The 24143-nt window shown below is 40.5% G+C and overlaps 1 protein-coding gene across 2 annotated transcripts; it reads left to right on the top strand.

Moving 5' to 3' along the window:
• Nucleotides 1-653: 653 nt before the first annotated feature.
• atp2a2b (ATPase sarcoplasmic/endoplasmic reticulum Ca2+ transporting 2b) lies at nucleotides 654-23555 on the top strand. 2 transcript variants are annotated; one of them, XR_009233875.1, is made up of 24 exons: nucleotides 654-1268; nucleotides 1955-1972; nucleotides 2075-2157; nucleotides 4149-4253; nucleotides 6258-6396; nucleotides 11789-11869; nucleotides 12585-12670; nucleotides 13202-13357; nucleotides 13464-13605; nucleotides 13824-13990; nucleotides 16297-16385; nucleotides 16474-16576; nucleotides 16725-16856; nucleotides 16942-17061; nucleotides 17250-17468; nucleotides 17588-17711; nucleotides 17816-18027; nucleotides 18143-18363; nucleotides 18461-18663; nucleotides 18939-19024; nucleotides 19145-19278; nucleotides 19382-19499; nucleotides 19980-22114; nucleotides 22370-23555. XR_009233875.1 is itself a non-coding variant. In XM_058616914.1 (23 exons), the coding sequence occupies exons 1-23, from the start codon at nucleotides 1151-1153 to the stop codon at nucleotides 20247-20249; spliced, it is 3126 nt and encodes a 1041-aa protein (XP_058472897.1). In that variant the 5' UTR covers nucleotides 654-1150; the 3' UTR covers nucleotides 20250-22234. The 2 variants fall into 2 exon arrangements, 1 of the variants encoding a protein (XP_058472897.1); XM_058616914.1 differs by lacking the exon at nucleotides 22370-23555 and having other exon boundaries at nucleotides 19980-22234.
• The last annotated feature ends 588 nt before the right edge of the window (nucleotides 23556-24143 follow it).

Below are 24143 nucleotides of genomic sequence, written 5' to 3'. Positions count from 1 at the left end.
CCCATTTGGTTGTATTTTGGTTATATTATTTACAACTAAAAGAGAACGTTGTCCAGAGGAATTTAAGGTTATATCTTACTTTTTTACTGGCAATTATGAACCACAGATGAATATTTTTATTGATTTGTATTTTTGTGTTGGTGACACTAGTAATTTAATAAATATGTATAAATCAGGCCTAAAGAAACATTTCTGTTTACTGCAGCTTTTTTAATGCACTTTTATTGGCAAATCACTTTTTTTATGTTGATTTTAATATCTTGCTTTTATTTTGTGATATTTTTATTATATGCCTTTGTAAAGGCCTATTGCAAGGTTGCAGACTGAAATAATTTCTTACAATAAAATAGGGATTGTCGTAAATCAGAAACAGTTTTTTTTTAATTTCTCTATTGTTACTTTAAATGTTTTACAAATACAAAAAAACAGCAACTATCAGCTTGTTAAATGTGAGCGCTCTCTAATGGGCCAACTACATATAATATTGGGTGGTGTTTTATCAAAAATGACGATAATAATCATAATATGAAAGGAACGAACAGCTCACATTCGAGAGTGATAGAACGCGAGAGAGAGAGAGAGAGAGAGAGAGTGTCGGATTTCCGGTGTCTCTAACCAATGAGGTGGTTCCACATGCGGACACTGAACACCGCATTCGACGTACGCGAGAGCTGCAGTGGACAAACGCGATTGGTGCCGATGAGGACGCTGGTGATTCTGCAATACATAGACGAAGCGGTTGAGAGGAGCCGAGCTGAAACTCTGCCACCTGTTTAGTAAAACTGTCCACTCTGACAGACTTAGCGCGGAATCCGTTGTTTCTTTTTAAAATAAATAGGAGGAGGGCGACGACAGAGACCGCGATGTTGATATGAATGATTTGCTGAGGGTCGCACGGTAAAGACAGCGGAGCACAGCCGGTGAATCCAAGCGGAGCCAGTTAGCGTTAGCTTTAGCATTTTAGCTACCCTTTAGCTTAGGAGCCGCTAATTGGTGCCCTCTCCTCAAACACCTGCTCGCCTGTGTTTTAGCTAACGAGCCGGTTATCCGTCACACAGTTGTGGTCTGTGTTGTTTTTAAAGCACGAGGTGACGCCGACGAAAAGGAGACCGGGGGTTATACGGTTGGGACCAGCAAGTGGCCGTCGACCATGGACAACGCACACACAAAGACGGTTGAAGAAGTTTACAGCTTTTTTAACGTCAATGAGAGCACGGGTCTGAGTTTAGAGCAAGTGAAGAAGCAGCGGGAGCGATTTGGACCAAACGGTAAGGAGCTGGTTCACGTCAGTTTGGTGTAAAACAAGTAGCTTAGCTGCCCTCTCTCCCCCTGTGTCATGTATGAATGGGCCATGGCTACCGGCTTGTAACGTGCTGATGTGCTTAGCTAATAGAGAAGCTGCTGACGTCACGAACTGTGTGTTGAAATGTTGGGTAAAAGGCTGGGCAATGATTCACTAACGATACATATCGTTGATTAGCTTCCCTCAATATGCACCTATCTTAAGTTCACTGTATATTGATTTGTTTATGTATGGTGCTAGTACAATATTGTTTTAGATTTGTTAGGTTAACTGCGGTGGTTTGGGTCCACAAAGAACTTTCAAACCACTAGTTTGTTCAACTTTATGATCAAAACTCATCCAATAGTTATTTATCCAGCAGCATCACTTCACATGTCTGTCTACAGCTACAACATACTATTCTACTGCGTGTCTGTGGCTATTTTTTCAGTAACATCATTCTTTACTATTCACTATTAAAAAAAAAATACAGCAATTGTTGTGAATATGCAACTGACCTAAAAAAACAACGACTATATTTATAAAGATCAGTTTGACAAACACATTAACAAAAAGATGAAGAAGTATTTTTGTTTTATATTATATGCTGACTTTTAATTGAACTGTGTCCACCTCTTTTTTGGCCGTGGGCTATATGTGCTGGGTCTGCAGAACTGCCGGCTGAGGAGGGTGAGTACACTCTATCATGATACATGCAATGAGTCGCTTGTTCTCAATGATTTTTTTCAATGAAACGTTGGTGTGTTTTTGAATGAAACTTTTCTCCTGTAGGTAAATCTCTTTGGGAACTGGTGTTTGAACAATTTGAAGACTTGCTTGTGAGGATCCTTTTACTTGCTGCCTGCATATCCTTTGTAAGTATATCAAACAGTGACGTGTGAGTGGGTTGTTAAGTTTTTATTACCTTTACCAAAGAGGTTCTGTTGTTGGCAATGTTTGTCTGGGGTTTTTTTTGTGCAGCATAACTCAAAAACTCAAGGAAGGATTTTGATGAAATTCCTTGAATGTAGGCTATGGCTCAAGGATGAAATTATTATATTTTTGTGGTGTTACAGATGTCTTTTCAAGATTTAAGATAAGGGATTGTTTAACAATTTTGTTAACACATGTGCCAAAAATGTCTGTATTGCTTTAAAAATGTTCAGATCAGGTTTTTGATCTGAACTGATAATGTGAGAAGCTGAGTGGCCTTAGGGAAGGTCTGCCCTTTCTCCAGGTCTTATATATAGATACAGTGCTAGTTAAAATAAGCTCAAATAAGCTCAATAGCACGTTTTTGATTAATGCACACGGCTAACTTCTCTCACCAGTGTGTCAAGATTGATAGTAGTAAAAGACTGTGAGCAGGTTGTTAAACTTGTATTGGGTAACAGTATTTTAGTGCAAGAGTAGTGCGAGGTAGATTAAGGAGATCAGGCCTGTTCATTATCTTATCATATAATATTCTGGGTGGAGTGGGAAAAAAGTAAGATCTTGGCCTCCTGCCAGTTTAACACTTTTCACCTCATATTTAGGTGTCCAGTTATTATAATAACTACAATATTTATATTATATCTGTATTTGTAATTATACAAAAGCAAATCTTAAGTAATTGCATGTTCGCACTTTGAGCTGGTTGTTTGATAGCATTTGTAAAGATGAAAGGACGGGTCCAGCATCCTATGTTCCTGTTTCTATCTACACTCAAAGTGGGGCAATGAAATTCTGCTTTGGTTAGAGAGCTTTTAAATCAATGGCTGTAGTAAACGCGTGCTCTTAATCACACATGCTCTTTCATTCATATTAATATTTCAGCACGATAGTATTTCCACTACAAAGGTAGACACAAATATTCAATTAGACCTTTTGTTCGGCGCTCAGGAACTGACAGGGGTCTAACTCGCATTACTAATTTTGATAGACTCTTTGAAGTTGACATTTTATTGGCCATTATTAAATAGGTTGATGTAGAAACGAGTCCTATGAGACAATCCTCCCTTGACACAGATTCTAAAAAGAGGACATATTGGTTATTACATTATCAGTATTCCTGGCGTGACTTTAAAATGTACAGGGCCCAGTTTTATAATGAATTTTTGTGGTTGTGGGATGTTATGTAAAATATATTTAGATAGATAGTGTGATGTTCTAGTATAACTTTGCCTCGTAGCAGTGTGTGGCAAAGCCTCAAAGAGAAAAAATAACATTCATCCCACTCAGACAAACCTGATAATCATCACTGATCAGTGATATATTGGCAGTGGCTCAGTATTAATAAACATACAACACTGCCTGAAGCTTGTATAATCTGGTGCATGTCCTACTGCGTAGAAAATCAGTTCAACTTTTTACATTGATGTGCGACATAGTCCGGTCATGTTTGATCATCAAGATTTGACTTTGAATCCTACAGAAGTGAATGGAAATTTGTTTATGAGGGGTTTTGTTGTAGTGGGGATGTATTGTCTGGAAAGGCTGGAAAAACCACACAATCTAGCTGTCCCAGAAGTTACTAAGTACACAAGTTCAAAATAGCTTGACCTTTCTACCCTTTGTTTGAGCCGTGCATGTGGACGATGAGGTGTGGTTGGTCGTAGTAGGCTTTTATTATCTGTTACACATTGTAGTGATTTACACAGTCCTTTGTATTCAGTCGATATGTCAAAGAAACAACAGTTCCCTTCATTGCTGAAATAAACAAATGCAACTTAACCCGAGTAAAGTAGTTATTGAAAATGTTTCTCTGTGTGTAGTTATGGTACTTATCCCAGGTCAGGACTGCAATGCTCCCTGTTCCAGCACTTGAATGAATAGTCATTTGTAATGTATTTAACTGTTAATTTCTGTTTCTGTGTTTTGTTTTTAGGTGCTGGCCTGGTTTGAAGAAGGAGAGGAGACTGTTACAGCCTTTGTGGAGCCTTTTGTTATCCTGCTTATTCTCATAGCAAATGCCATTGTAGGAGTCTGGCAGGTAAGCACACCTCACATTTATGAATGCATCTGTAAAGAGTTTTTGTTTTGTAACATTTCCCATTTAGGCCAAGGGTACAGCACACTTAATATCCTGCAGAAATGCTGGAATCATGACCTGCTCCAATTACTCGTCACTTGACATGTTCCTCATTTATTAACCTACCTTTTCAAAGTAACCCTGGCTTTTACCTTGTTACTAAGCAGGGCAAAATTTGGTCTGCACGAGTGAAATGTTGCTTGTATTTCTGTGCCTGTGTATTCATACTGCATATAGTCGAGACCTTCCCTCAGGTTTTATAGCCTCACTTCCTTTGAGGAGCAGTATTGATTTGTCAACATACACACTAATTATAGGGCTTGAACCAAAGGCAGTATAAGTCATGATTGGAGTCGCACAGATAGTTTTTTTTTTTTTTTTTTTAGATAGGTACAGATGTCAATAAAATTTGACCCAAAAAACGGCATGCTAATCTGGAGTTCCATGTGTCTGTTTGACACAGTTTATGGTCGTTTTGGGGTCAGCATGGTTGAAGGTCTAAGCAATAAATATGGATTAAAATAGTTTGTTACAGTTGTTCCAGTATGGTCAGAGTTGAAAGAGCTGGGTCTGTCTGCCTTTTATAAAGACATTATTTTCCTACTTTTGACAAAGGTCAGAAGTGCATCTCTTCTAGGGAAAGTGTCTCTTGGGATAAATGTCTAATAAACTCATTTGCAGAACGGTCTCCTTGGTGTTTGAGTACTCGGTCAAAGCAGAGACCTGCTGGGTTGAATGGATCTCTGTTGATGAATTGTCTTGTTGATAACAGAACATGCTTTTTGGTGTTTTACTGAGGCTTGTAAATGCAGAGTCGTTAAGTGACTGATTGTTTGCTTTGGTTTATGCAAACAAAGCCTATATCATGTAAATGAGGTTTTCTGTTGTCACTGAGATAGGATAACTTTCAACAAAGAAGTAAGAATTACAAAGTAACTTGGCATTATAAACCCCCACCCGTGCTGGCAGCCACGATAATAGCTTTTTGTTCCTGCTGTTATTATTTAAAAAAGACAATTATGTTCTGAGCTTTTGTTCTCCACCCTCTGCCATGTTCAGATTAGCGCTGCCAGCCACTCGTCTAATCTCAGAGCAAGTACTCGGACAAGGAAGCTTCTACACTGATGGAAAAGTTGAATGACTTAGGAAGGAAGTCATATTTTGGGACTTACTGATGCTTAAAGGGTAGCCGTTTGTAAGAATTGGCCAACTATTGAATTCATACTCCAAACAAATGGGGGCAGCATATTCTCAGGAAATTGGTGTGTCCTTTTCTATCATAATAAACAAGGAAAACACTCATCTGTTCCCCCTTGGCATATTATAGTTATTAACATGTTACCAAAGCTGCAGGATTTGGAGAATAATGCCTTCCACACAAAATATTTACTGTTTTCTAGAAGGTAACTTCTGCTTCTGTTGATGATCGGAAATTATTTTTGCAATTTTTCAAACTAAATATCTCAGATTTATTGTCAGGAATGGTTCTATGCTTTGGCAAGTTCAGTATACAAAGGTCAGCCACAACATTAAAATAGGTAACATTCAACTTTAATGTTGTGGTTTATATGTGGCCTATTTATTTCCAATTACTTCTTGGCTTTACTTAGTGAAGAAATACACATACCAGCCACATTACATTTTTTTTTGGTCAATTTAGTTTTTTTCCACATCTATGAAGAAGATCAAGGTGCATTCTTTGTACCAGTGTTTACATAATTCTACTCCACCGTCTATCCAACACCATGTCATGATATGAACTGAGTTTATTATTTGTTCCCATTTGCTGATGTGAAGATTAAACTTAAGTCAGCTCTCAGCTGTCTACTTTGACTAACCATGCTTTAGAGTTTACAGCATATCCAGGAAGAGGCTTTGCATCCAATTTGTCCACCCCAGTGTTATGCTTAATTTTGTATGGAATTAATTCATTTATGAAAACCTAATTCTTGTCCCGCCATTTAGGAACGAAATGCAGAAAATGCCATCGAAGCACTTAAGGAGTATGAGCCAGAGATGGGGAAGGTGTACCGCCAGGACAGGAAGAGTGTCCAGAGAATCAAGGCTCGGGACATTATGCCTGGGGACATAGTGGAGGTGGCAGGTAAGATAGGAGAATGTTAAAAAAGATTTTAAATGAATGCTTCTGCCAACTGAGTTGATGTTTTTCAGTAATTCATCATGCAGATGCTACTAGTGACTGAAAAAGCTTCACAGCACTGATTACCAGTGCTGTAAACACCGTTCACAGACTTGTGACGTACTCTTCTCACAGTCTAAACATAGACACACAGCTGATCTCTCATCCTGTTCATCTCCCAGGACAATTTCAGCATAATGGTAGCAGCAAGTAAGAAAGACAGTTATGCAATACAAGAGCAGAGGTCCAGTGTGTTTCTGAACATTTCTTGGCTAACCTCATCTTCGACTGGGGCACACGTGTTCATTCCTTTTGCGTCAATGCCCTGCTTTTGTTGCGTTAGTGTCCCTCACTGACCCTTCTATTTCTGTCTTATTTCTTTGGTTGACTTTCTTTCATGCACTCATGACTCTTACTGATGCTGCTCTGCGTTACCTTTTGTCACAGAGCAGAGGTTGGTGGACAAAGGGCACAAAAAAGATTTATATTCTGTCTGTAATTGATTTTTGAAGCTACAGGAAAGGTCTTGGTCTTTCAGAGTCATTGCTGCGGGGCTGTAATGACCCAACAATTTTGTTGGTCGAGGAAGAGTATTCGACAATTCATCACGTTTTGATAGACTACTAACAGTGTCTTATTAAACTGTCTAAGCAAACTAAGCAAACTAAGCAAATGGATCAGCAATGGGTATTTTTTTTTTCCCCATATCAAACAGAAGACAAAAAGAAAGACGCAGCACTGTTGTATGATTTTACCCTAGAGAACAGCATGAAAGCAAAGACTCATTCTCAATCTTGGTTAACTGAGGGGACTCCGACTGATGACTCTCATGAGTGCTCTTAAGTGGCTGAATTATGCTCTGCACAGCACAAATTTGGACTTGAATATCAAATAATAAAGAAAGCTGTTGTGATCTTGTTATTTCTTGTCCTATATGTTGAGAATTCAAAGTGCAGGATAAAGTTAACCCACTGTCCGTCCAGTTATTACCTCGTGAAAATGTTATAAAATGTGCGTTTCCTTAACCTGAAATGGAAAGAAATCCGTTCGTATTTTTATTCAAGAAGCCCGAAATCACAGAATTTGATACGAAACCCACTCAAACAGGTTAATCAATCATTAAAACAATTTGCAATTTGTCAATTTAACCATTAATAATTGATTAACCTTTCCAGTCCTAAAGATAAATGTGTATGTTTACCTGAAGGAAGCAAGAATCTGAAGAATTAAAAATGAGAGCAGAATCTCATGACCTGCACTTGACATCGTCAATAACACTTCTATCTTGTTATAATTCAAGCAGAACCGCCTTACGTGTCGCAGCAACTATAATGCCATATTAGGAGTTGCATAGGGCCATTCAGTATGCCAGCTTAAACGTTTTAGTTGGACAGTGTGTTAATCAGACAAGTCCACCTGCTTTATATATATATATACCGTTTATAGCTGGTGATTTACTGCCCGTGGTAGGAAGCTGTTCACATAAATATGGTCTTCAATGTGATAAATGGGCCTCTGAGGTCACACAAGTAATGAGAATGGAGTTGATTAACAGATTAGAGTTGCACAAAATGTATTTGACATATAAAAGAGGGTATACAGTTACATTTACTTATGTGTTTTTGTTAGTCCAGGTAGGGAAACCAACCATTCAGCCAAAGCGCTGCAGAGTGGCTAATGGATGAGTGAAAATGCTGGGTTGTAAAATGTCTTGTCAGGCGAGGCGCATGGTTTATATTGTAGGAGTACATTTAGATTTAGAGCTCTGATTATCTTACTGTCACCAGCTGAACATACTGCATTATAGCAATTAAGTGGTCAGTGGAAGTCAGATCTGGAATAAAAAATAACCTGCTTTCTTAACTACACAGAAGACGACATGCACTCTCCTTCATCGCCATGTTTACACGCCGCTGTATTTGCTCTCTTCGTCACCTTTGAGTCTCGAGGCTATGTTGCACCAACAAGTTTGTTTTGCTGTTGGAAGTAAATATAAATAAAGGTTGTGCACTCTTATTATTTACATAAGTAGATCATAGAAAATCATTTAAAATATTCCCCACAGCAATATCCCTGTCTGATTATATTGCATACTAGGGCTGCAACGATTCATTGATGATATCATTGAATTATATATTTTCTTGTTTCTTGGCTCCATGTAACAGACACAATCAAACAGAATAATATTGGTTTGTGGACAAAACATTTGAGAACATAATTTCAAGGTTTGGGAGACACTACAACATTTTATTTATGGATCAAACAACTAATGGATTCATTCTTCCGTTTCTATTGGTGTTGCTTATGTCAGAATAACTCAAATGAGCCCTTTATTCACTGTTTAGCTTTGCTAAGAACCTGAAAGGACTCATTGTTTAGTTTTCTGCCAGCACTCCACTCACGAGAGTCTGACGATCCTTCTTGTCTTTGCTCTCCTTTGACTTGCTTTTGTTTCAGCGTGTGGCCTGTCATTGTGCTAAATGTTCTTTATTGCTACAGTGATGCCTTTGACCATTTCAACATCAACATCCTGTGTGCACAAGGAATAAAAGCATGTCCTTTCCTGCTTTCTTTCTCTTGCATGTTGAAGTTTACTCGTATTGCGTATTATATGCGAGACTGACCGGCTTTGTTGTTCCTGGTGGTTTTGTCTTACCATGTTTTATAGAAAGGTGCTAGGTAACATTTAGAAATAAATAATTTGTGCTCCAGATGGCCACATGGTCAATTATCCTCTTAGGCTAAAAAAAAAGAAAGAAGTATAGTCTGTTTATTGTCAACACTAATGCTATTTGTCTCTGCCTCTATTCTGCTTCCTGTGTTTCCTTCTGTTCTGCCTCTCACACAGCTGACAGCTAACTGAAATTACAGGACATGCACATAGTGTCATGTTCTGTAAATTTGTGCATTATTAGGTTTTTAAGTCTATTTGTTTTTCTTAATTCATAATAATAAGAGGGGTGGAGAGTCTCTTGAAGGCTGTACGACCTCATGAAAGGACCCAGAAGGCTGCGATGCGAGCCTACGTGCTAACACATCCTGGGGCCTCAGTCAGAGAAAATATACAACCCCCTTAAGACCTCTTAATTTTCACAGGACCTCCCATGATATATAGTTGGATGCTGTATTATGCAGCATTTACTGTTATGTTGATTTGATCTCTTGTTGTGGATAATTTTCCTTTGCTTGTTCCTATTTCTTGAGATTCCTTAGAATTGTTGAGATACTGTCAGTCACATTGGATTAGTGGTTTGGAGCACTGCTAGGGTAAAGGTGGAAACAGACCCTGGATAGTGTGGGTCTGTATCCCATCAGCATTACGAGACATGTGGGTGTTATCACTCCAGTGTATGTGCCCTGACATTCGTTCTTCACACGAGGAAATGGATAAACTCCTTTGTTCACATGAGATTACAAAAGCACTTTCTCTACTTGGAGTCTGACCCCCTCTTACCCCTTCCTAGAAAAGTTAAAAATGAAGGATAATGTCGAATTGACACCAAGCCCCTTTCATGCATATTGATAAGTGCAGATGTGTTGAAACATGCCAATTTCTCTAGTTTAAGGGAGTCGTTTGAGTTTAATAGGCTAAATAATGAAAAAGATTGAATTCTGCCACACTGTATCAGGTATACGCTCGTGGCTGAAGGTAGAAGGTTTTCTAATTAGTGACTACTTGAAGGAATCTCCCCACAGGGTTTTGAGTCTTTATTAATTCCAGCAAATGCAGTTCTTCATCTCGCCTGTGTCCTCCCTCATGCCATACTTGTTCATCTTCTCCACTATCTCCTGGGTGTGGGGGGGTTGGGGGGTATATTTTGAAGGCAGGCAGGTGATGATGAAATGATTTTGACAGCCTCTATTCTCCTGGAAGACCAAATTTGGTAGTGCAGTTGGTACAGTCCAAAAGCTCCACTTGTCGTGCACTCGGCATAATCACATGTTACAGTAATAAGATAGGTGTTTTAAATATTTTTTATAGTGTAAGCAAACCGTGGAACTACAGTGGGGCATCGCTTTTATGGAAGACACTTCGGAGAATTTACTATTTTCAGTCTCTGTATTCTAGGCAAGAAGATGCCACAAACTCATGAAAATAGTGGGAATGAATGAACAAAAAGACATCATACGGTTTCTATTTTAGCACATATGACGGGAAGCGGGTTCTCTTTGCTTAAAACCTGAAGTTTTTTGTTATCATTTTCCCCCTCCCCCAAATCCAACAGCATGTTTCTAACTGATCAAAATAGTTTTCCCATTTTTGGACGTGTGTTTTGCCAGACTCATCTAAGCCCTCCACTCGTTCTCTTCTCTCCCCCCCTCCACCTCTTCCTCTCCACTCAGAAGGGTGCTGCAGAGGCCCACGGGTTGGTTTACATGACCGTCGCCACTCAACTATCCACAGAGGGATCTTTTAAGAGCCTTTGTGTCATTGCTTTATATTGCTTTTAGCCTTAGCCGCTTAAGCCGTTGTGATGTCTTATTGTAAGGTGAAAGTAATGTTTCATTCCAGTGCAAGAGTGGCATTTTCCATTGTGCTTAAGAATTTCATTAAAATGTCAGCGATCAGTTTTGGATGCTCTGGGGACCTGTAGCTGGTCCGTAGTCTAACAGTAATGACACAGTATTATACAGGGAAGACGAACAGTACAAGAATTTATAGTACTTCAGAAAATGTCTTGGGTAGTATCTTCATCTATCTTCAACAGTGTTTATCTATTACAATATTGCATTCATCTCATTACACAGAAGGGTTTTATATGACAACTGTGTGCACCAAAGACAAATCCCTCAAACTGTGGCTGACAAAGCAGTCGGACTGTTTGATACTCCCGTCAGCAAAGCTATTACACATGAGTGGCTTTAATGGTACTTGTCCATTTTTGCAGAGGAAATCCTTTTTTGGAATCTGGTGTATATCCAAATTACACATTTGTTTGACTGGGGGCTCGCTAAAGCTTAGTGTCAGTGGAAAGAATGAGCAGCAATCTGTTTGTGTCCTGTGCAGGAGAAGAGTTGAACATGAATCATTTTTGATTCTCCCATGCTCTCCCCAGCAAATATATTAAGCTTGAAATTTTGTTACCCCCTTGAAAGCCGTGAGTTGGGAGAACACGGCAGGTTATTTAATTTGCGAGACCCGCATGTATGTGTGGGGTGATTTGGATGTTGTCTCTTCATTACCCAGTGCTCTAACATTGTTTTTGTGTTTATGCTGGAGATTTATGCGACTCTGCTGTTTTTTATTGCTTTGAAAATTGCATTCGTATACTCTGTTAACTTTATCCAGTCACACAAGGCGTCATTACAAGATGCTTTTTGAACTTGTGCACTGATTTGCCGTTTCTGTCCACAGTTGGAGATAAAGTGCCTGCAGACATCAGGCTTACGTCTATCAAGTCGACCACACTGAGGGTAGACCAGTCAATCCTTACAGGTAAGACCATTCATAAGTGATTTACCTCTTCTTTTTATGCCTGTGTCTTGTGTTTTGTCCGACGTTGATTTCACTCTTGACTTGATGTGAAACAAATACAACAGACATGCGATTAAGAATGTAAGCTATTTCTACTTCTACTAGTGTTACAGTAATCACTGTTCTCTCAATACCTAAATACAATAAACAACACTAATTATTTGGTTAAAAGGAAACAAAACAAAGATGACTATGGAGGGATAATCGGGCGGTGAGGTAAATGTAAAGTAAGAGGAGAATCCTGAAGGACGGATGATGCAGGAGAGCAGGGCTTAATGCGAAACATGTCCTTTATTCTCTCGTCTTTCTCCGCTGCCTTAATTGGTAGCAAATTCCAGGGGATATTTTAGAATTTCTACTGTTTTTCCACCTCGTCTTTTCCCCATTCATGGCCATAATCCCTGTCAAATGTTCCCTGCCTCACTCTATCAGACCTTGCACAGTTAATTGCACAGACACACACAGTGGAAGCACACCGTAACTTGTATCAGATATGTAGTTAGAGAGGCAGTGGCAGTGCAATGTTTGGTAACTGTCAGGCCTGTTCTGTCAGCTGCTAAACCTTTTCCACACATCTGTCCAAAGTGTCAACCAAACGCCACAATCACTATCGCTCCTGCGTGGGAACTCTCCCACCGCTTCCCCCCCTCATGTATTTTGTTTCCTCTTCCTGTAGGAGAGTCTGTGTCTGTGATCAAACACACTGACCCTGTGCCTGACCCGCGTGCTGTCAACCAGGACAAGAAGAACATGCTCTTTTCTGTGAGTGACTCACAAGACCATTTTCAGCTGTTCAGTGCTATTTTATGCTTTTTAAATCCTCCCCCCTCTCTATCTTCTTTACAAGTCTGCCAACTCTTAGCTGTCCTCCTTTGCTTTTATGTCTCACGGCCTTTTTGTTTTACCATGGCAGTGTCAATGGAAAATATTAAATTTCTTTTTTGTACGTTGTGCATGTTCTGTCTTGTCTGTGAATTAATTGTACAAAACTATTCATGTCTGAACAGACAGTCACCTGCCGTTAAGGTCCTTAATATGTTGAAAGGATTTCCATTGTATACACCTAAAAAAGAAATGTGCTTTCAGGCAACAGAATGCACCCCCATGGCCCTTTTTCCACTGTTTCTGTAATTTGTACTGGAAAGGAATTAGCTCATGCTGCATGTTGGTTCTTGCTCCTTGTTTTGACACCTGTGCCTCTTGTGACACATTTCTCAAATGTCGTTATACTAGTCTCACCCGTGTGTCCATGAGCCTAATGTGCAACATGAATGCTCTCTGTTTCCTTCTCAGGGCACCAACATCGCAGCTGGTAAGGCGGTTGGCGTGGTTATCGCCACAGGTGTCAACACAGAGATTGGCAAAATCCGGGATGAAATGGCATCAACAGAGCAGGAGCGCACGCCACTGCAGCAAAAGCTGGATGAATTTGGAGAGCAACTTTCCAAGGTTATTTGTGAATTTAAATCATTCTCTTTTTTGTCTTTTTGTGTAATAAACAGTTTTTTTCTCGTCAGAATCTTTAATGACTGTATTTATTTCAATGTATTTCAAGGTTATTTCACTGATCTGCATCGCTGTGTGGATCATCAATATTGGGCATTTCAATGATCCGGTCCATGGAGGCTCTTGGATTCGCGGCGCCGTCTACTACTTCAAGATTGCTGTGGCTCTAGCAGTGGCTGCTATCCCTGAGGGTAAGCCTGTCCTTGACATGCTATTTGCTCTGAGAGCCCCACTATCATCTTGGCTTTCCAGGCTGCTAAATTGCTCTAAAGCCTTATAATATGGATGAATTTGCAGAGCTTTGATATAATAAATATAAATGGACGTCTACATATTTTTCGATTTGATTATCTCCTCTCGCATGCATCTTCATTCTCCTCTCTTTGTCTCTGTTGCTGTCTCTCTCCAGGTCTGCCTGCTGTCATCACTACTTGCCTGGCATTAGGAACTCGCCGCATGGCCAAGAAGAATGCCATTGTCCGCAGTTTGCCCTCTGTGGAGACCCTTGGCTGTACATCTGTCATCTGCTCTGACAAGACGGGCACTCTCACCACCAATCAGATGTCTGTGTGCAGGGTAAGAGAACCATGAACACAGATAAGAAACCTGACACCTCATTTTGGGAATTTCATCAATCAGTAAATCATAAACTGTGTGGAAACATGAACATTTCAACTGCAGTGACTTTCCTTTGGCTCCATGTTTGCACAACAAACATGTCGGCCATGTTTTTCCCTAGCCTTCACATGAGTAGTTAAAGCAATAGTTTCTGGTGTTTATAGGTTAAAAATAAACTTTTAATTTCATTTAATTGCCTTAGGTAATGTTTTTTTTCCCCATCCGTGACTTGGAAGTCTGTGTGTATATATGTGTGTATATATAGATAGATAGATGGATGGATACACATGCTTAAGTCCCTCACGGCGTATTGTTGCTATTGATAGCAGTCATTTAAAGTTGGCTCATTAACCTTCAACATTCAGCTCAGTTCACCTGATATGAAGCTGTTTAGCTTATGTGACAAGATTCAGCCTGAGTACATGTTGTTAAGCAGTTTATAAAGCCATTATACTTGGTCAGACTTCCCCACTCACATACTAACTAGTTAATTTTATATTATATAATCATAATAGTCATATGTCATTAAAAAATCTCTTTACCTTTCACTATCACAATCTCACTTGTGCTTAATTGTGATTTTTTTGCCGCCTTAGATGTGGTTGTTTTTTGTGTAAGCAAGTGTAAAGATTATTATTAAGATTATTCATATATTATTTTTAATATTACACCTCTAAACGCAGTTAGTTGGTAACATGGTTTGTTGGTCCAAAGATTCTGTTGAGTCCAGCAATTAGTGTTTAAGTTGTTATGGACCCTTAATTATGTAGCTCCCTGTGCCACCGAGGCAGCGTATGACTCAGTCACATCCTCCTCTGGGAAAATGTGCTGTTGGCAGAGTAAAAGGTCTGCAGTGCACGGGGAATTTGGCATCTCAAACTGGAAGAAAAAAATGGAAGAAATTTACAAAATAAATAGAATTTTAAAACAGCTGCCAAACATAGACGGAGCAAAGGCTGGCTACTTTCCACATGTATTTGAACTTTTATTTTTTCCGCCCCAAGTGTAAATTTGTCACTGGGCAATAAAACAGGCTTTTGTTGACACTGGGAGTTTTCTGAGCTGATATTAAATAGCTAATAAAAGGATACTAAATAATACATTTGTATAAAGGCAAAGATGAAATAAATATGGTTTTACATTTATGTTCTCATTGCATATGACCAGTGAATAGCATGTAAGTTGGTGACCCGTAGATGCCTCTCGGTCTTTAGTTTACCATGCAGCTCCTTTCTTCCATCTTTTCTCAGCCCTGTCCTTCAGCCTTTTATGTTGTTGGTCTTCACATCGCTTCTCCTGTTCTCCCTCCTCGTTTCACTCTCCTCCTCCCCCTTGTGGTTTAAGCAGCATGCTGATTTGTATGCAGTAGTTAGTCACTTGCAGCAGAACCAGCAGTAGAGTTGCGTAACTGACCTTGAGTTAAAATATTCTCTCTCTCTCTCTGCAGTTTTGTCTCCTCTTCCTTTGCTCATCCTTATCATTTGGAGCGGTTTTGAAAGGCTTCATGTACCAAAACCAAACAGGAAAATTTGTGATTTATGCACATGTGACATCCTAAAGTCCCCCTGTCCAAATAAGACAGCACAGAAACGTGTTTTCATATTAAGTGACTAAGTGTTGACAACCTATAACACTTCTTGCATGTGCCCAAATTGATCTCAGCTGTAATGGGAGGTTATCAGTCTGTCCTGACTCTCCAAATTTTGACCAAAATCTGGGATTTAGATGTACAAATGTTGAAGAATCTGTGAGTGACCGTGCATCCCCTTGTCCTTCAACCTGTGTTTTCTCCTTTGTCAAATGTTAAGCTCTGTCTTGGCTTCTGATATCTCTAAAAATGTAATCTCAACAGAAATTGTTTTAAACATGTTTTTATAAACCCTCCCAAATGACCCTAACAGATTTGAGCAGTCAAGGTCAAACTATTTCCATCTTGATGTGATTCACTCCTGTACTGAGTGTTTTCATTTGGAACTCTGCGTCTGCCTTCCTGTAAGATGACATTTATGGACCTTCCCCTCCAGAGAACCCAGTGTCTGCTTTGGATCAGCATTTCATTGCTTTACCCTGTTAAATGTTCAAATATACTTGTGGCATTAAGGTTTTATTTTCCCTTATGGACGGCTGTCTACTGCCACCTGCTGGATGCCGACTCCCTTTGCCACTGAGCTTACTGTCCAGAGTGGTTAGTGGGCATTTATGCAGAAACACTAAGTGTATAGTATTGATTACTAATACTTTGCCTCAAAATATGTCGTTTCTAGATGGTTATCATTGACCAAGCTGAGGGTGAGCATTGTTCACTGAAGGAATTCAATGTCACTGGCTCAACATATGCCCCAGAAGGACAAGTGTGAGTATTCCATGTCTTCAGTCAAACTTTGGTTTTGATGTACACCAACTCTGTGCAGCTGCCTTACAAGTTTTGGAATTTTCTTTAGGTTCCATGAGGGCAAAACTGTCCGATGTTCCCAGTATGATGGCTTGGTGGAGCTGGCCTCTATCTGTGCTCTCTGTAATGACTCTTCATTAGATTATAATGAGGTTGGTGATGAATGATTTTTTTTATTTTGCACATTGGCTATCACACACACACACACACACACACACACACACACACACACACACACCTCTTCCAGATTTGATTTCCTGATTAAGTTTGACCGCCTGTCTCTTGTCTTTGCTTGCGCAGACGAAAGGTGTGTATGAGAAGGTGGGAGAGGCCACGGAGACGGCGCTCACGTGCCTCGTGGAAAAGATGAACGTATTTGATACAGATGTCAAAGGCCTGTCCAAGATTGAGCGAGCCAACGCCTGTAACTCGGTGTGTTACCATGACTTATTTTTATTTATTCTTAAAAGGAGGAGGAGAAAGTGCTGATTGTAATGGCGTTTTGCTGTACTTTTAGGTGATAAAGCAACTCATGAAGAAAGAGTTTACCCTGGAATTCTCCAGAGACCGGAAGTCCATGTCTGTGTACTGCACTCCGAACAAAGCCCGCTCTGCTGCTGGCAAGATGTTTGTAAAGGTGAGAAATTCACATTGACACTGACTGCAGAGCTTAATTTAGATTTTTCTCCCCAACGTCACTCCTGAGTCAAATTACTCTCCAAAAACAGCAGGTGTTTTATCAGCTGCGGCTCTGAATCATGTTATCGGCCTTGCAATCCTAATTCTTTCATTTGTCCTGATTCCCCTGCCTTTGTCTGCTTACAGGGCGCTCCTGAAGGCGTGATCGACAGGTGCACACACGTGCGAGTCGGCAACAACAAGGTGCCGCTGACCCCTGGTATCAAGGAAAAGCTAATGTCCGTGATCAGAGAATATGGAACCGGCAGGGACACCCTGCGCTGTCTGGCTCTGGCCACCCGGGACACCCCCATGAGCAAAAATGAACTGGCATTAGAGGACTGCACCCGCTTTGTTGAGTATGAGGTAAGAGCTGGGAATGGTTTATATAGTTTTTGCTAAAGGTTTTGTGACACTATTGGTTCCCTAATCTTTAGAAATATTTGTTTTGAGCAGCAGTTTGTTTTTCTGTTTCGTTTTCCCAGACTGATCTGACGTTCGTCGGCTGTGTGGGCATGTTGGACCCTCCCAGGGCAGAAGTGGCAGCTTCCATCAGACTGTGCCGTCTTGCAGGCATCCGAGTAATTATGATCACTGGAGACAACAAGGGTGTGTAGAAAGATGTACATCAGCATAGAGAACACTTTTGAGAACACTAAACACCGGGAATCTTCTACAATGCCCGTAAACATGTACTTTAATTTCCACTGTAGGGACGGCGGTGGCCATCTGCAGACGTATTGGTATTTTCGGCGAGGACGAGGACGTGTCCAGCCTGGCTTACACTGGCCGAGAGTTTGACGACCTGTCACCTGTCGCACAAAGAGAAGCTGTGGTCAAGGCCCGCTGCTTTGCTCGTGTCGAGCCTTCACATAAATCCAAGATTGTCGAGTACCTGCAGTCCTACGATGAGATTACCGCTATGGTGAGATAGAGAGAGAAAAGGATTATTGCTATTAAAATACACTTATCTAAAGAGAAACACTGAGAATCATGAGGTGATTAATTGTTTCCTGCTCTGGTTTATACCTTCCCTTCAGACCGGTGATGGCGTCAATGACGCTCCTGCACTCAAGAAGTCTGAGATTGGCATTGCAATGGGCTCGGGCACAGCTGTGGCCAAGACCGCCTCTGAGATGGTGCTGGCCGACGACAACTTTTCCACCATCGTGGCTGCAGTTGAAGAGGGCAGAGCCATTTATAACAACATGAAACAGTTCATCAGATACCTCATTTCTTCCAATGTGGGCGAAGTTGTCTGGTAAGCATTAATGGTTTTATATATATGTAAACCCCTGTGTAATTCCTGTGTAATTTGGTTCCTCTGACAATCACCATGCTTCTTCTTCTGTGTTCAGCATCTTCCTGACTGCAGCTCTCGGCTTCCCTGAAGCTCTCATTCCCGTTCAGCTGCTCTGGGTCAACCTGGTGACTGACGGTTTGCCCGCCACTGCCCTCGGCTTCAACCCGCCAGACTTGGACATCATGAGCAAACCCCCGCGCAACGCCCGCGAGCCCCTCATCTCTGGGTGGCTCTTCTTCAGATACCTGGCAATTGGATGTAAGGGTTGAAGTTTGTAACAACTTTGCGGAAGAGAATTATAATCATCAAGTTCTGAGACTTTTAATACACAAGTATTGGCTAAAATACTTGTGTATTGTGTGAGAGCGCCTGCTCACAGCTGCCATGTTTGCGTGACTTTAATGCAGAGCCACACACAGTAAACCACTCGCATGTAATTACAGTTTGTGGTCTTCTCAGGTTTATGCAACCAAGCGTCTCTGTCTCTTGTGTGCCACAGTAAAATGATGTGTGTTTTTGCTTTGCCTCAACAGGTTACGTGGGCGCTGGTACTGTTGGTGCTGCTGCCTGGTGGTTTGTTGCAGCTGAGGACGGACCAAGGATTACCTTTTACCAGCTGGTAAAGAACTACATTCAAACAGCTATTGTATAAGCATAAATACAAGAAAAGCAAAAGGTTTTTTGGGTGTGTGTTTTCCCCGTATGGTGACATGACGGGGTCTGTTTTTACTTCTTACAGAGCCACTTCCTTCAGTGTGGTCCAGAAAATCCAGACTTCCAGGGTATTGACTGCAACGTGTTTGAGTCTCCTTACCCCATGACCATGGCCCTGTCTGTGCTGGTCACCATTGAGATGTGCAATGCCCTGAACAGGTGGGTTATTGAGCAAGGTGTTTTCCAGCAAATCAGCAGACTCCGACTCTCCTTTCTTTTTGAGTGTTGTTAACAAAAGTGTTTTTGCCCTTTGTTCCCTCAGTGTGTCGGAGAACCAGTCCCTGCTGCGTATGCCTCCGTGGGAGAACGTGTGGCTGCTGGGAGCCATTTGCCTCTCCATGTCTCTTCACTTCCTTATCCTCTACGTGGAGCCTCTACCTGTGAGAAATCTTCCTTATAGTTTAACGCGGTGTTTACCAGCTGTTCTACATGGGGAGCCACTTTTAAAGATGCCAAACTAACGTGACCCAAATCTCAATATCAGTTGTAACATGAGCAGATTTGTCATCTCGTATCTGTAACACCAAATATCATTTTTAATTAGTACATTTCCTGTTGACGTGAAGAGGGTTGTAACTCAATTTTATACGTTTTTTTTTTTTTTTTTTTTTAAATGTATACACATAAATCTTAACTAAAACGCTGGGAAAATTCAGCAGAAATATCCCGCGACCCATCTGCAGTTCCTGACCCAGTCTTTGGGAATGACTGCTTTAAGTCCTTCCATGAGGAGATCATTCAGAATGAATAGTTTTAGTGCAGTCAAGCGTGAAGCTAAGTTAGAGCTCCAGTCCTGACATGTGACAGAATTGAAAGCGACGCCTGTGGTGTGACTCCTCTCCCGTTTTGCTCTTTCTCAGATCATCTTCCAGATCACCCCGCTGAATCTGACACAGTGGCTGATGGTGCTCAAGATCTCCTTGCCCGTCATCCTGCTGGACGAGTTCCTCAAGTTTGCCGCCAGGAACTACCTGGAGCCTGGTAAAGAGCTGGAGAAGCCTGCCAGCTCCAAATGCTCCCTGTCTGCATGCATGGAGGGCATCTCCTGGCCCTTCGTGGCCGTTTCCCTCCCCTTGGTCCTCTGGATCTACAGCTCCGACACTAACATGGCCGACATGTTCTGGTCTTGACTGACTTGAGCACAACTTTGACTTTTTTTTCCCCCACATAATCCCCCCTCCCCTCCTTATCACCACCACATCACTCTTTTCCTCCCTCCTCCCTCTCTGCCTCCCCTCCCCCCATGTGCATAGGTAGTGTGTGTGTGTGTGAGCACGCGTTTGTAGAGTTAAGTGTGTGCTTGTGCGAGCCCCACCACGTGTGTGCGAGAAGGACCAACATTAACACATGAGATGTAACACATAATGTAAAAATGTCAACATTGAGAAGTAACCTGTTCTGAGTCGGGATGGGATCTGTGAGTAGCCGAGGCTTTAATTGCGAGTGTTAGACGACCGTCACTCCTGCAGCTGTGGACTTGGTTTTGTTGATTTGAAAGGAAAAAAAAATACTTTTTTTTGTTAATGTCAATATTGACTTTTTGAGGTTCATATTTTAAATGATTTAGGGAATATCTTTTGTCTTAATGTCACTACAGTACCAACAGTAGATAGTTTTTTTTTGCTTCGATTCCCTTGTCATGAAAAAGAAAATTTAAGATATGAGAAACGTTCTTGTTCTGTACAGAGAATGAACACTATTTTATGCAATTTTTTTTAAAAACGGCTTTGTAAATTGTTTGACCAGCGTGGCTTAGACATACCGCCTTGATTTCTTTTCTAATGTTTACCATTGTGTCTTCAGTATAAACTCACAAGTGTTTCAAGAGAGAGAGAGAGGACGAGTTGCACGTGCGTGGCAGACGAGGATGGGGAAAGGTTTGGGTGCGAACGTCTGAATGCTCCGCTTAAACAAAAACGAAAAGCAAAACGCCGCATGCCCCGTGTGACCAAGCATGGACTGTATATGGTTTTCTTATTTCTAATTTAATGTATTCCCCTCCCCCGTCATTGTTAGTTTAAATTAACTTCATGGATGTTTTGTTTTTTTAAGATCATTTGAATATAAGCCAGTTTCTCTGCACTAGGCAGAGCACAGCTACCTCAATATGATAAAAGATTTTTTTGTTGCTCATCTCTAGATGCTTTTCCCGAATGGTCTTGCTAATGTGTAACATCCGAGGTGTGCCCCTATTCGCTTGTGCAGAAAACAAAAGAACTTAATATTCCGTCAGCCTAACACTTTTAAGAATATATATTGTGTGCATTGTTTCCTTTTTTTGACGTCATTAACTTTATTCACTCTGGTGACAGAACTGATTGGGAAATGACTTATTGTCAATTTCCGTCTCCATGTTGATTCAAAGGACAATAATATTAAAAAGAATTGAGAGATCAATACCAATACAAGTACAAATGAACCTGGAATGCAAATGAGAAGCCAAAATGTTTTCTTTTTTTACTTAAAGGAAAAAAAAAATACATTCTTGAACCCTTTGAATCAAAGTGTTTTCTGTCTTTATTCGATACGATCTAGGGCCGGCGTTTGTGGTCAACATTCAGTGTTTTTGTATGTACATATGATACTTGAATACAAACCATTTCAGACATATGAATGCTCGAGTCTCCTTGGCACAAAAAGACTGGTAGGAAATAATCACGACACAGTGAAACCCATGTTGTGTGTATTTGACCTATAGGCTTTCTATCTTTTTAGAGGTTGTGTTCAGTGCTGGGTAACCATACTGTGTGGTTGTGTTTATGTGTGTTGGAGCTGAGCCCGTTTCAGACAACTGCACTAATCCCAAGAATCATCATTATTATTATAATAATTTTTTTTGTATGGAGTTTTCTAAGTGTGTGGCAAACCCCCGTGCGTGTCTCGTCTATAGCATGTTTGTGTGGGATGAGAAGCCTGGGTGTGTTTGCACTGTGTTCCGCGTTAACAACTGTGTGCTTTCTTCCACAATGCCTCCCATTGGCTCCCTGTCACTAGAGTGAGTATCCTGTCTTTTTCCTACTCCACAAAATGTTGCCTTACCGCAATTTAAAATAAAAAAAAAGAGACTACATTCCAGGGACACTGAAAGAGTTAAATATATGCCACATGCAATCACCGTGAATGTCACCGTGTGCTGTTCTTTTCCACCACTCTGACACTTGCATATAGTCACAAAATGGAAGTGTGTAAATGTAAATAACCATTTGTCACAGTCTTATACTGATGAGGTTTTTTTCCCTCCCTCTTCCAGGTTGGCTTTCATAAAAAAAATAAAACCTTTCACAATATCTAAAGAGTGAACTGGAAGGCCGGAGTCCTCCCGCCTCTCGGTGCACACAGTATGTATTCACTGCATCTCCACGCACCTCCGACGCCATGACGACCAGCAGCGGTGTGTGCGCGTGTGTGTGTTGTTGCACCAACAATTATACAGGACATGTTTTCACAGTCGTGAGACCAAACACATGAGGGTAGAAGTTGTCGAGCTGGAAACTGTCCCCCGTTCACTAAACACAAAAACACTTATTATACACTTATACCTCCGTGTGCAGATAGCTATATCAATATCACACTGTTCCAGTTCCAGTTCCAGATTTGTGTGCAGGGAAGTTCCCAAACACCCTCAACATCCCTTCTTGCATGTAAAAAACAAATTGTTTCCAGCGTTCATGGTAGTGTAGAGACTCTTTAAAAAACAACAAAAAAAAACAAAACAAAGAAAACACTGGGTTTAACAGTCTTAGCTGTACATCCGCATATAAATCTCATGCATGCAACTCCGTCGCTGTATGTAGGCTTTGCAATTTGTAATGTATAGATTCTAATGTATAATAACTCGTACGACTTACAGACGGTTTTATGATGGTTATATCGTAGACATGAGGGAAATCACTGTTTTTAAATGTAACGTTTGGGTAATTTGCACAATATTAGACCGTGAGCAACGACTCACGCTGAACTTGACTGTGCTCTACTTTCCTTCTCTTATCTGATTCTCCTCTTCCCTACCCCAACTTTAAGTATCGTAGGTCCGTCACCAAGCCATTTCCATTTTTGAATAATTCCTTTGCAATGAGGTCGACAGACTTTGACACTTGGGCGTCATTTGTAATTCTTGCAATACAACAGTGTTTCTGTTTTGTTTTTTTTTTCTTACTGCCTCTGCTGTTGTCATTCTGATAATTATTGCTGTTATTCCTTCCGTCATCATTCAGTATATCTTTAATAACTGCTGTAAAACTGTGATCTAATGTGAGGGCGGGGGGGGAGGCCTGTGTCGCACACCCCCACCTCAGCAACTCTTGATCGAAGAACAATATTAACCATATGTTTAAGAAAAAAAAAAGACCATTCGATCATTATTGAAGATTAGTAATGATTGTACATGCATTACTGCGGTTGTGGTTTCAGGTAAATAAAGTAATATACTATTTGAATTTGAAGTCCTTTTTTTTCTTCTTCATTCTTGTGAATTGAGAGCTATAATATTTGTATGTACACTCACAGTATAAAATTAAAGAGAGAAGACATACAATCATACAGAACAACCAGAAATACCAGTGCTGTGCACAGTAGTTGTGTGATTTAAGTTTCAACTGTTATTTTATTTTCATTTGAATCCATATTCATAAAATGATATTGAGCCACATTTAAATTTCATCCAAAGCACCACCTTTTACATACCACTGTTCAGTAAACAAACACTTAATCCCAGTTTATGTCAGAATCATATTTTCATAAATCATCATATCGTCTTAAATAGACATGTTTCTTTTGAGAAACTCTTAAGTCAATATGCATAATTACAAGCACATGTATTGTTGGTTGCCATTAAAAAATTAAATAAAAGCCATACACATGTACCTCCACTAGGTGGCAGCATTTCCCTGACAGGAAGAGTCAGAAGTTTCTGACGTGACGTAGAAAGGAATAACGTTGCCTTTTAGTAACAGATAGTTCATGATACATTGGTTACGAATTGAGAACTATCAATACTTGCATAACGAAATAAAGTAGTGAAAAGA

The sequence above is a fragment of the Solea solea genome, chromosome 19 (genome assembly GCF_958295425.1).
Source record: "Solea solea chromosome 19, fSolSol10.1, whole genome shotgun sequence".
In the NCBI taxonomy this organism is placed as follows: domain Eukaryota; kingdom Metazoa; phylum Chordata; class Actinopteri; order Pleuronectiformes; family Soleidae; genus Solea; species Solea solea.
Note: the sequence above shows the minus strand (reverse complement) of the source record. Positions and strands in the feature narration are given on the sequence as shown.

Excerpts from the sequence above, each read along its gene's own strand:
- atp2a2b (XM_058616914.1), top strand. The coding sequence starts at position 1,151 with ATGGACAACGCACACACAAAGACGGTTGAAGAAGTTTACAGCTTTTTT. Across the intron at positions 13,606-13,823 it reads AGTGGCTGCTATCCCTGAGG|GTCTGCCTGCTGTCATCACT; the intron begins GTAAGCCTGTCC and ends GTCTCTCTCCAG. Across the intron at positions 18,364-18,460 it reads AATGTGGGCGAAGTTGTCTG|CATCTTCCTGACTGCAGCTC; the intron begins GTAAGCATTAAT and ends TTCTGTGTTCAG.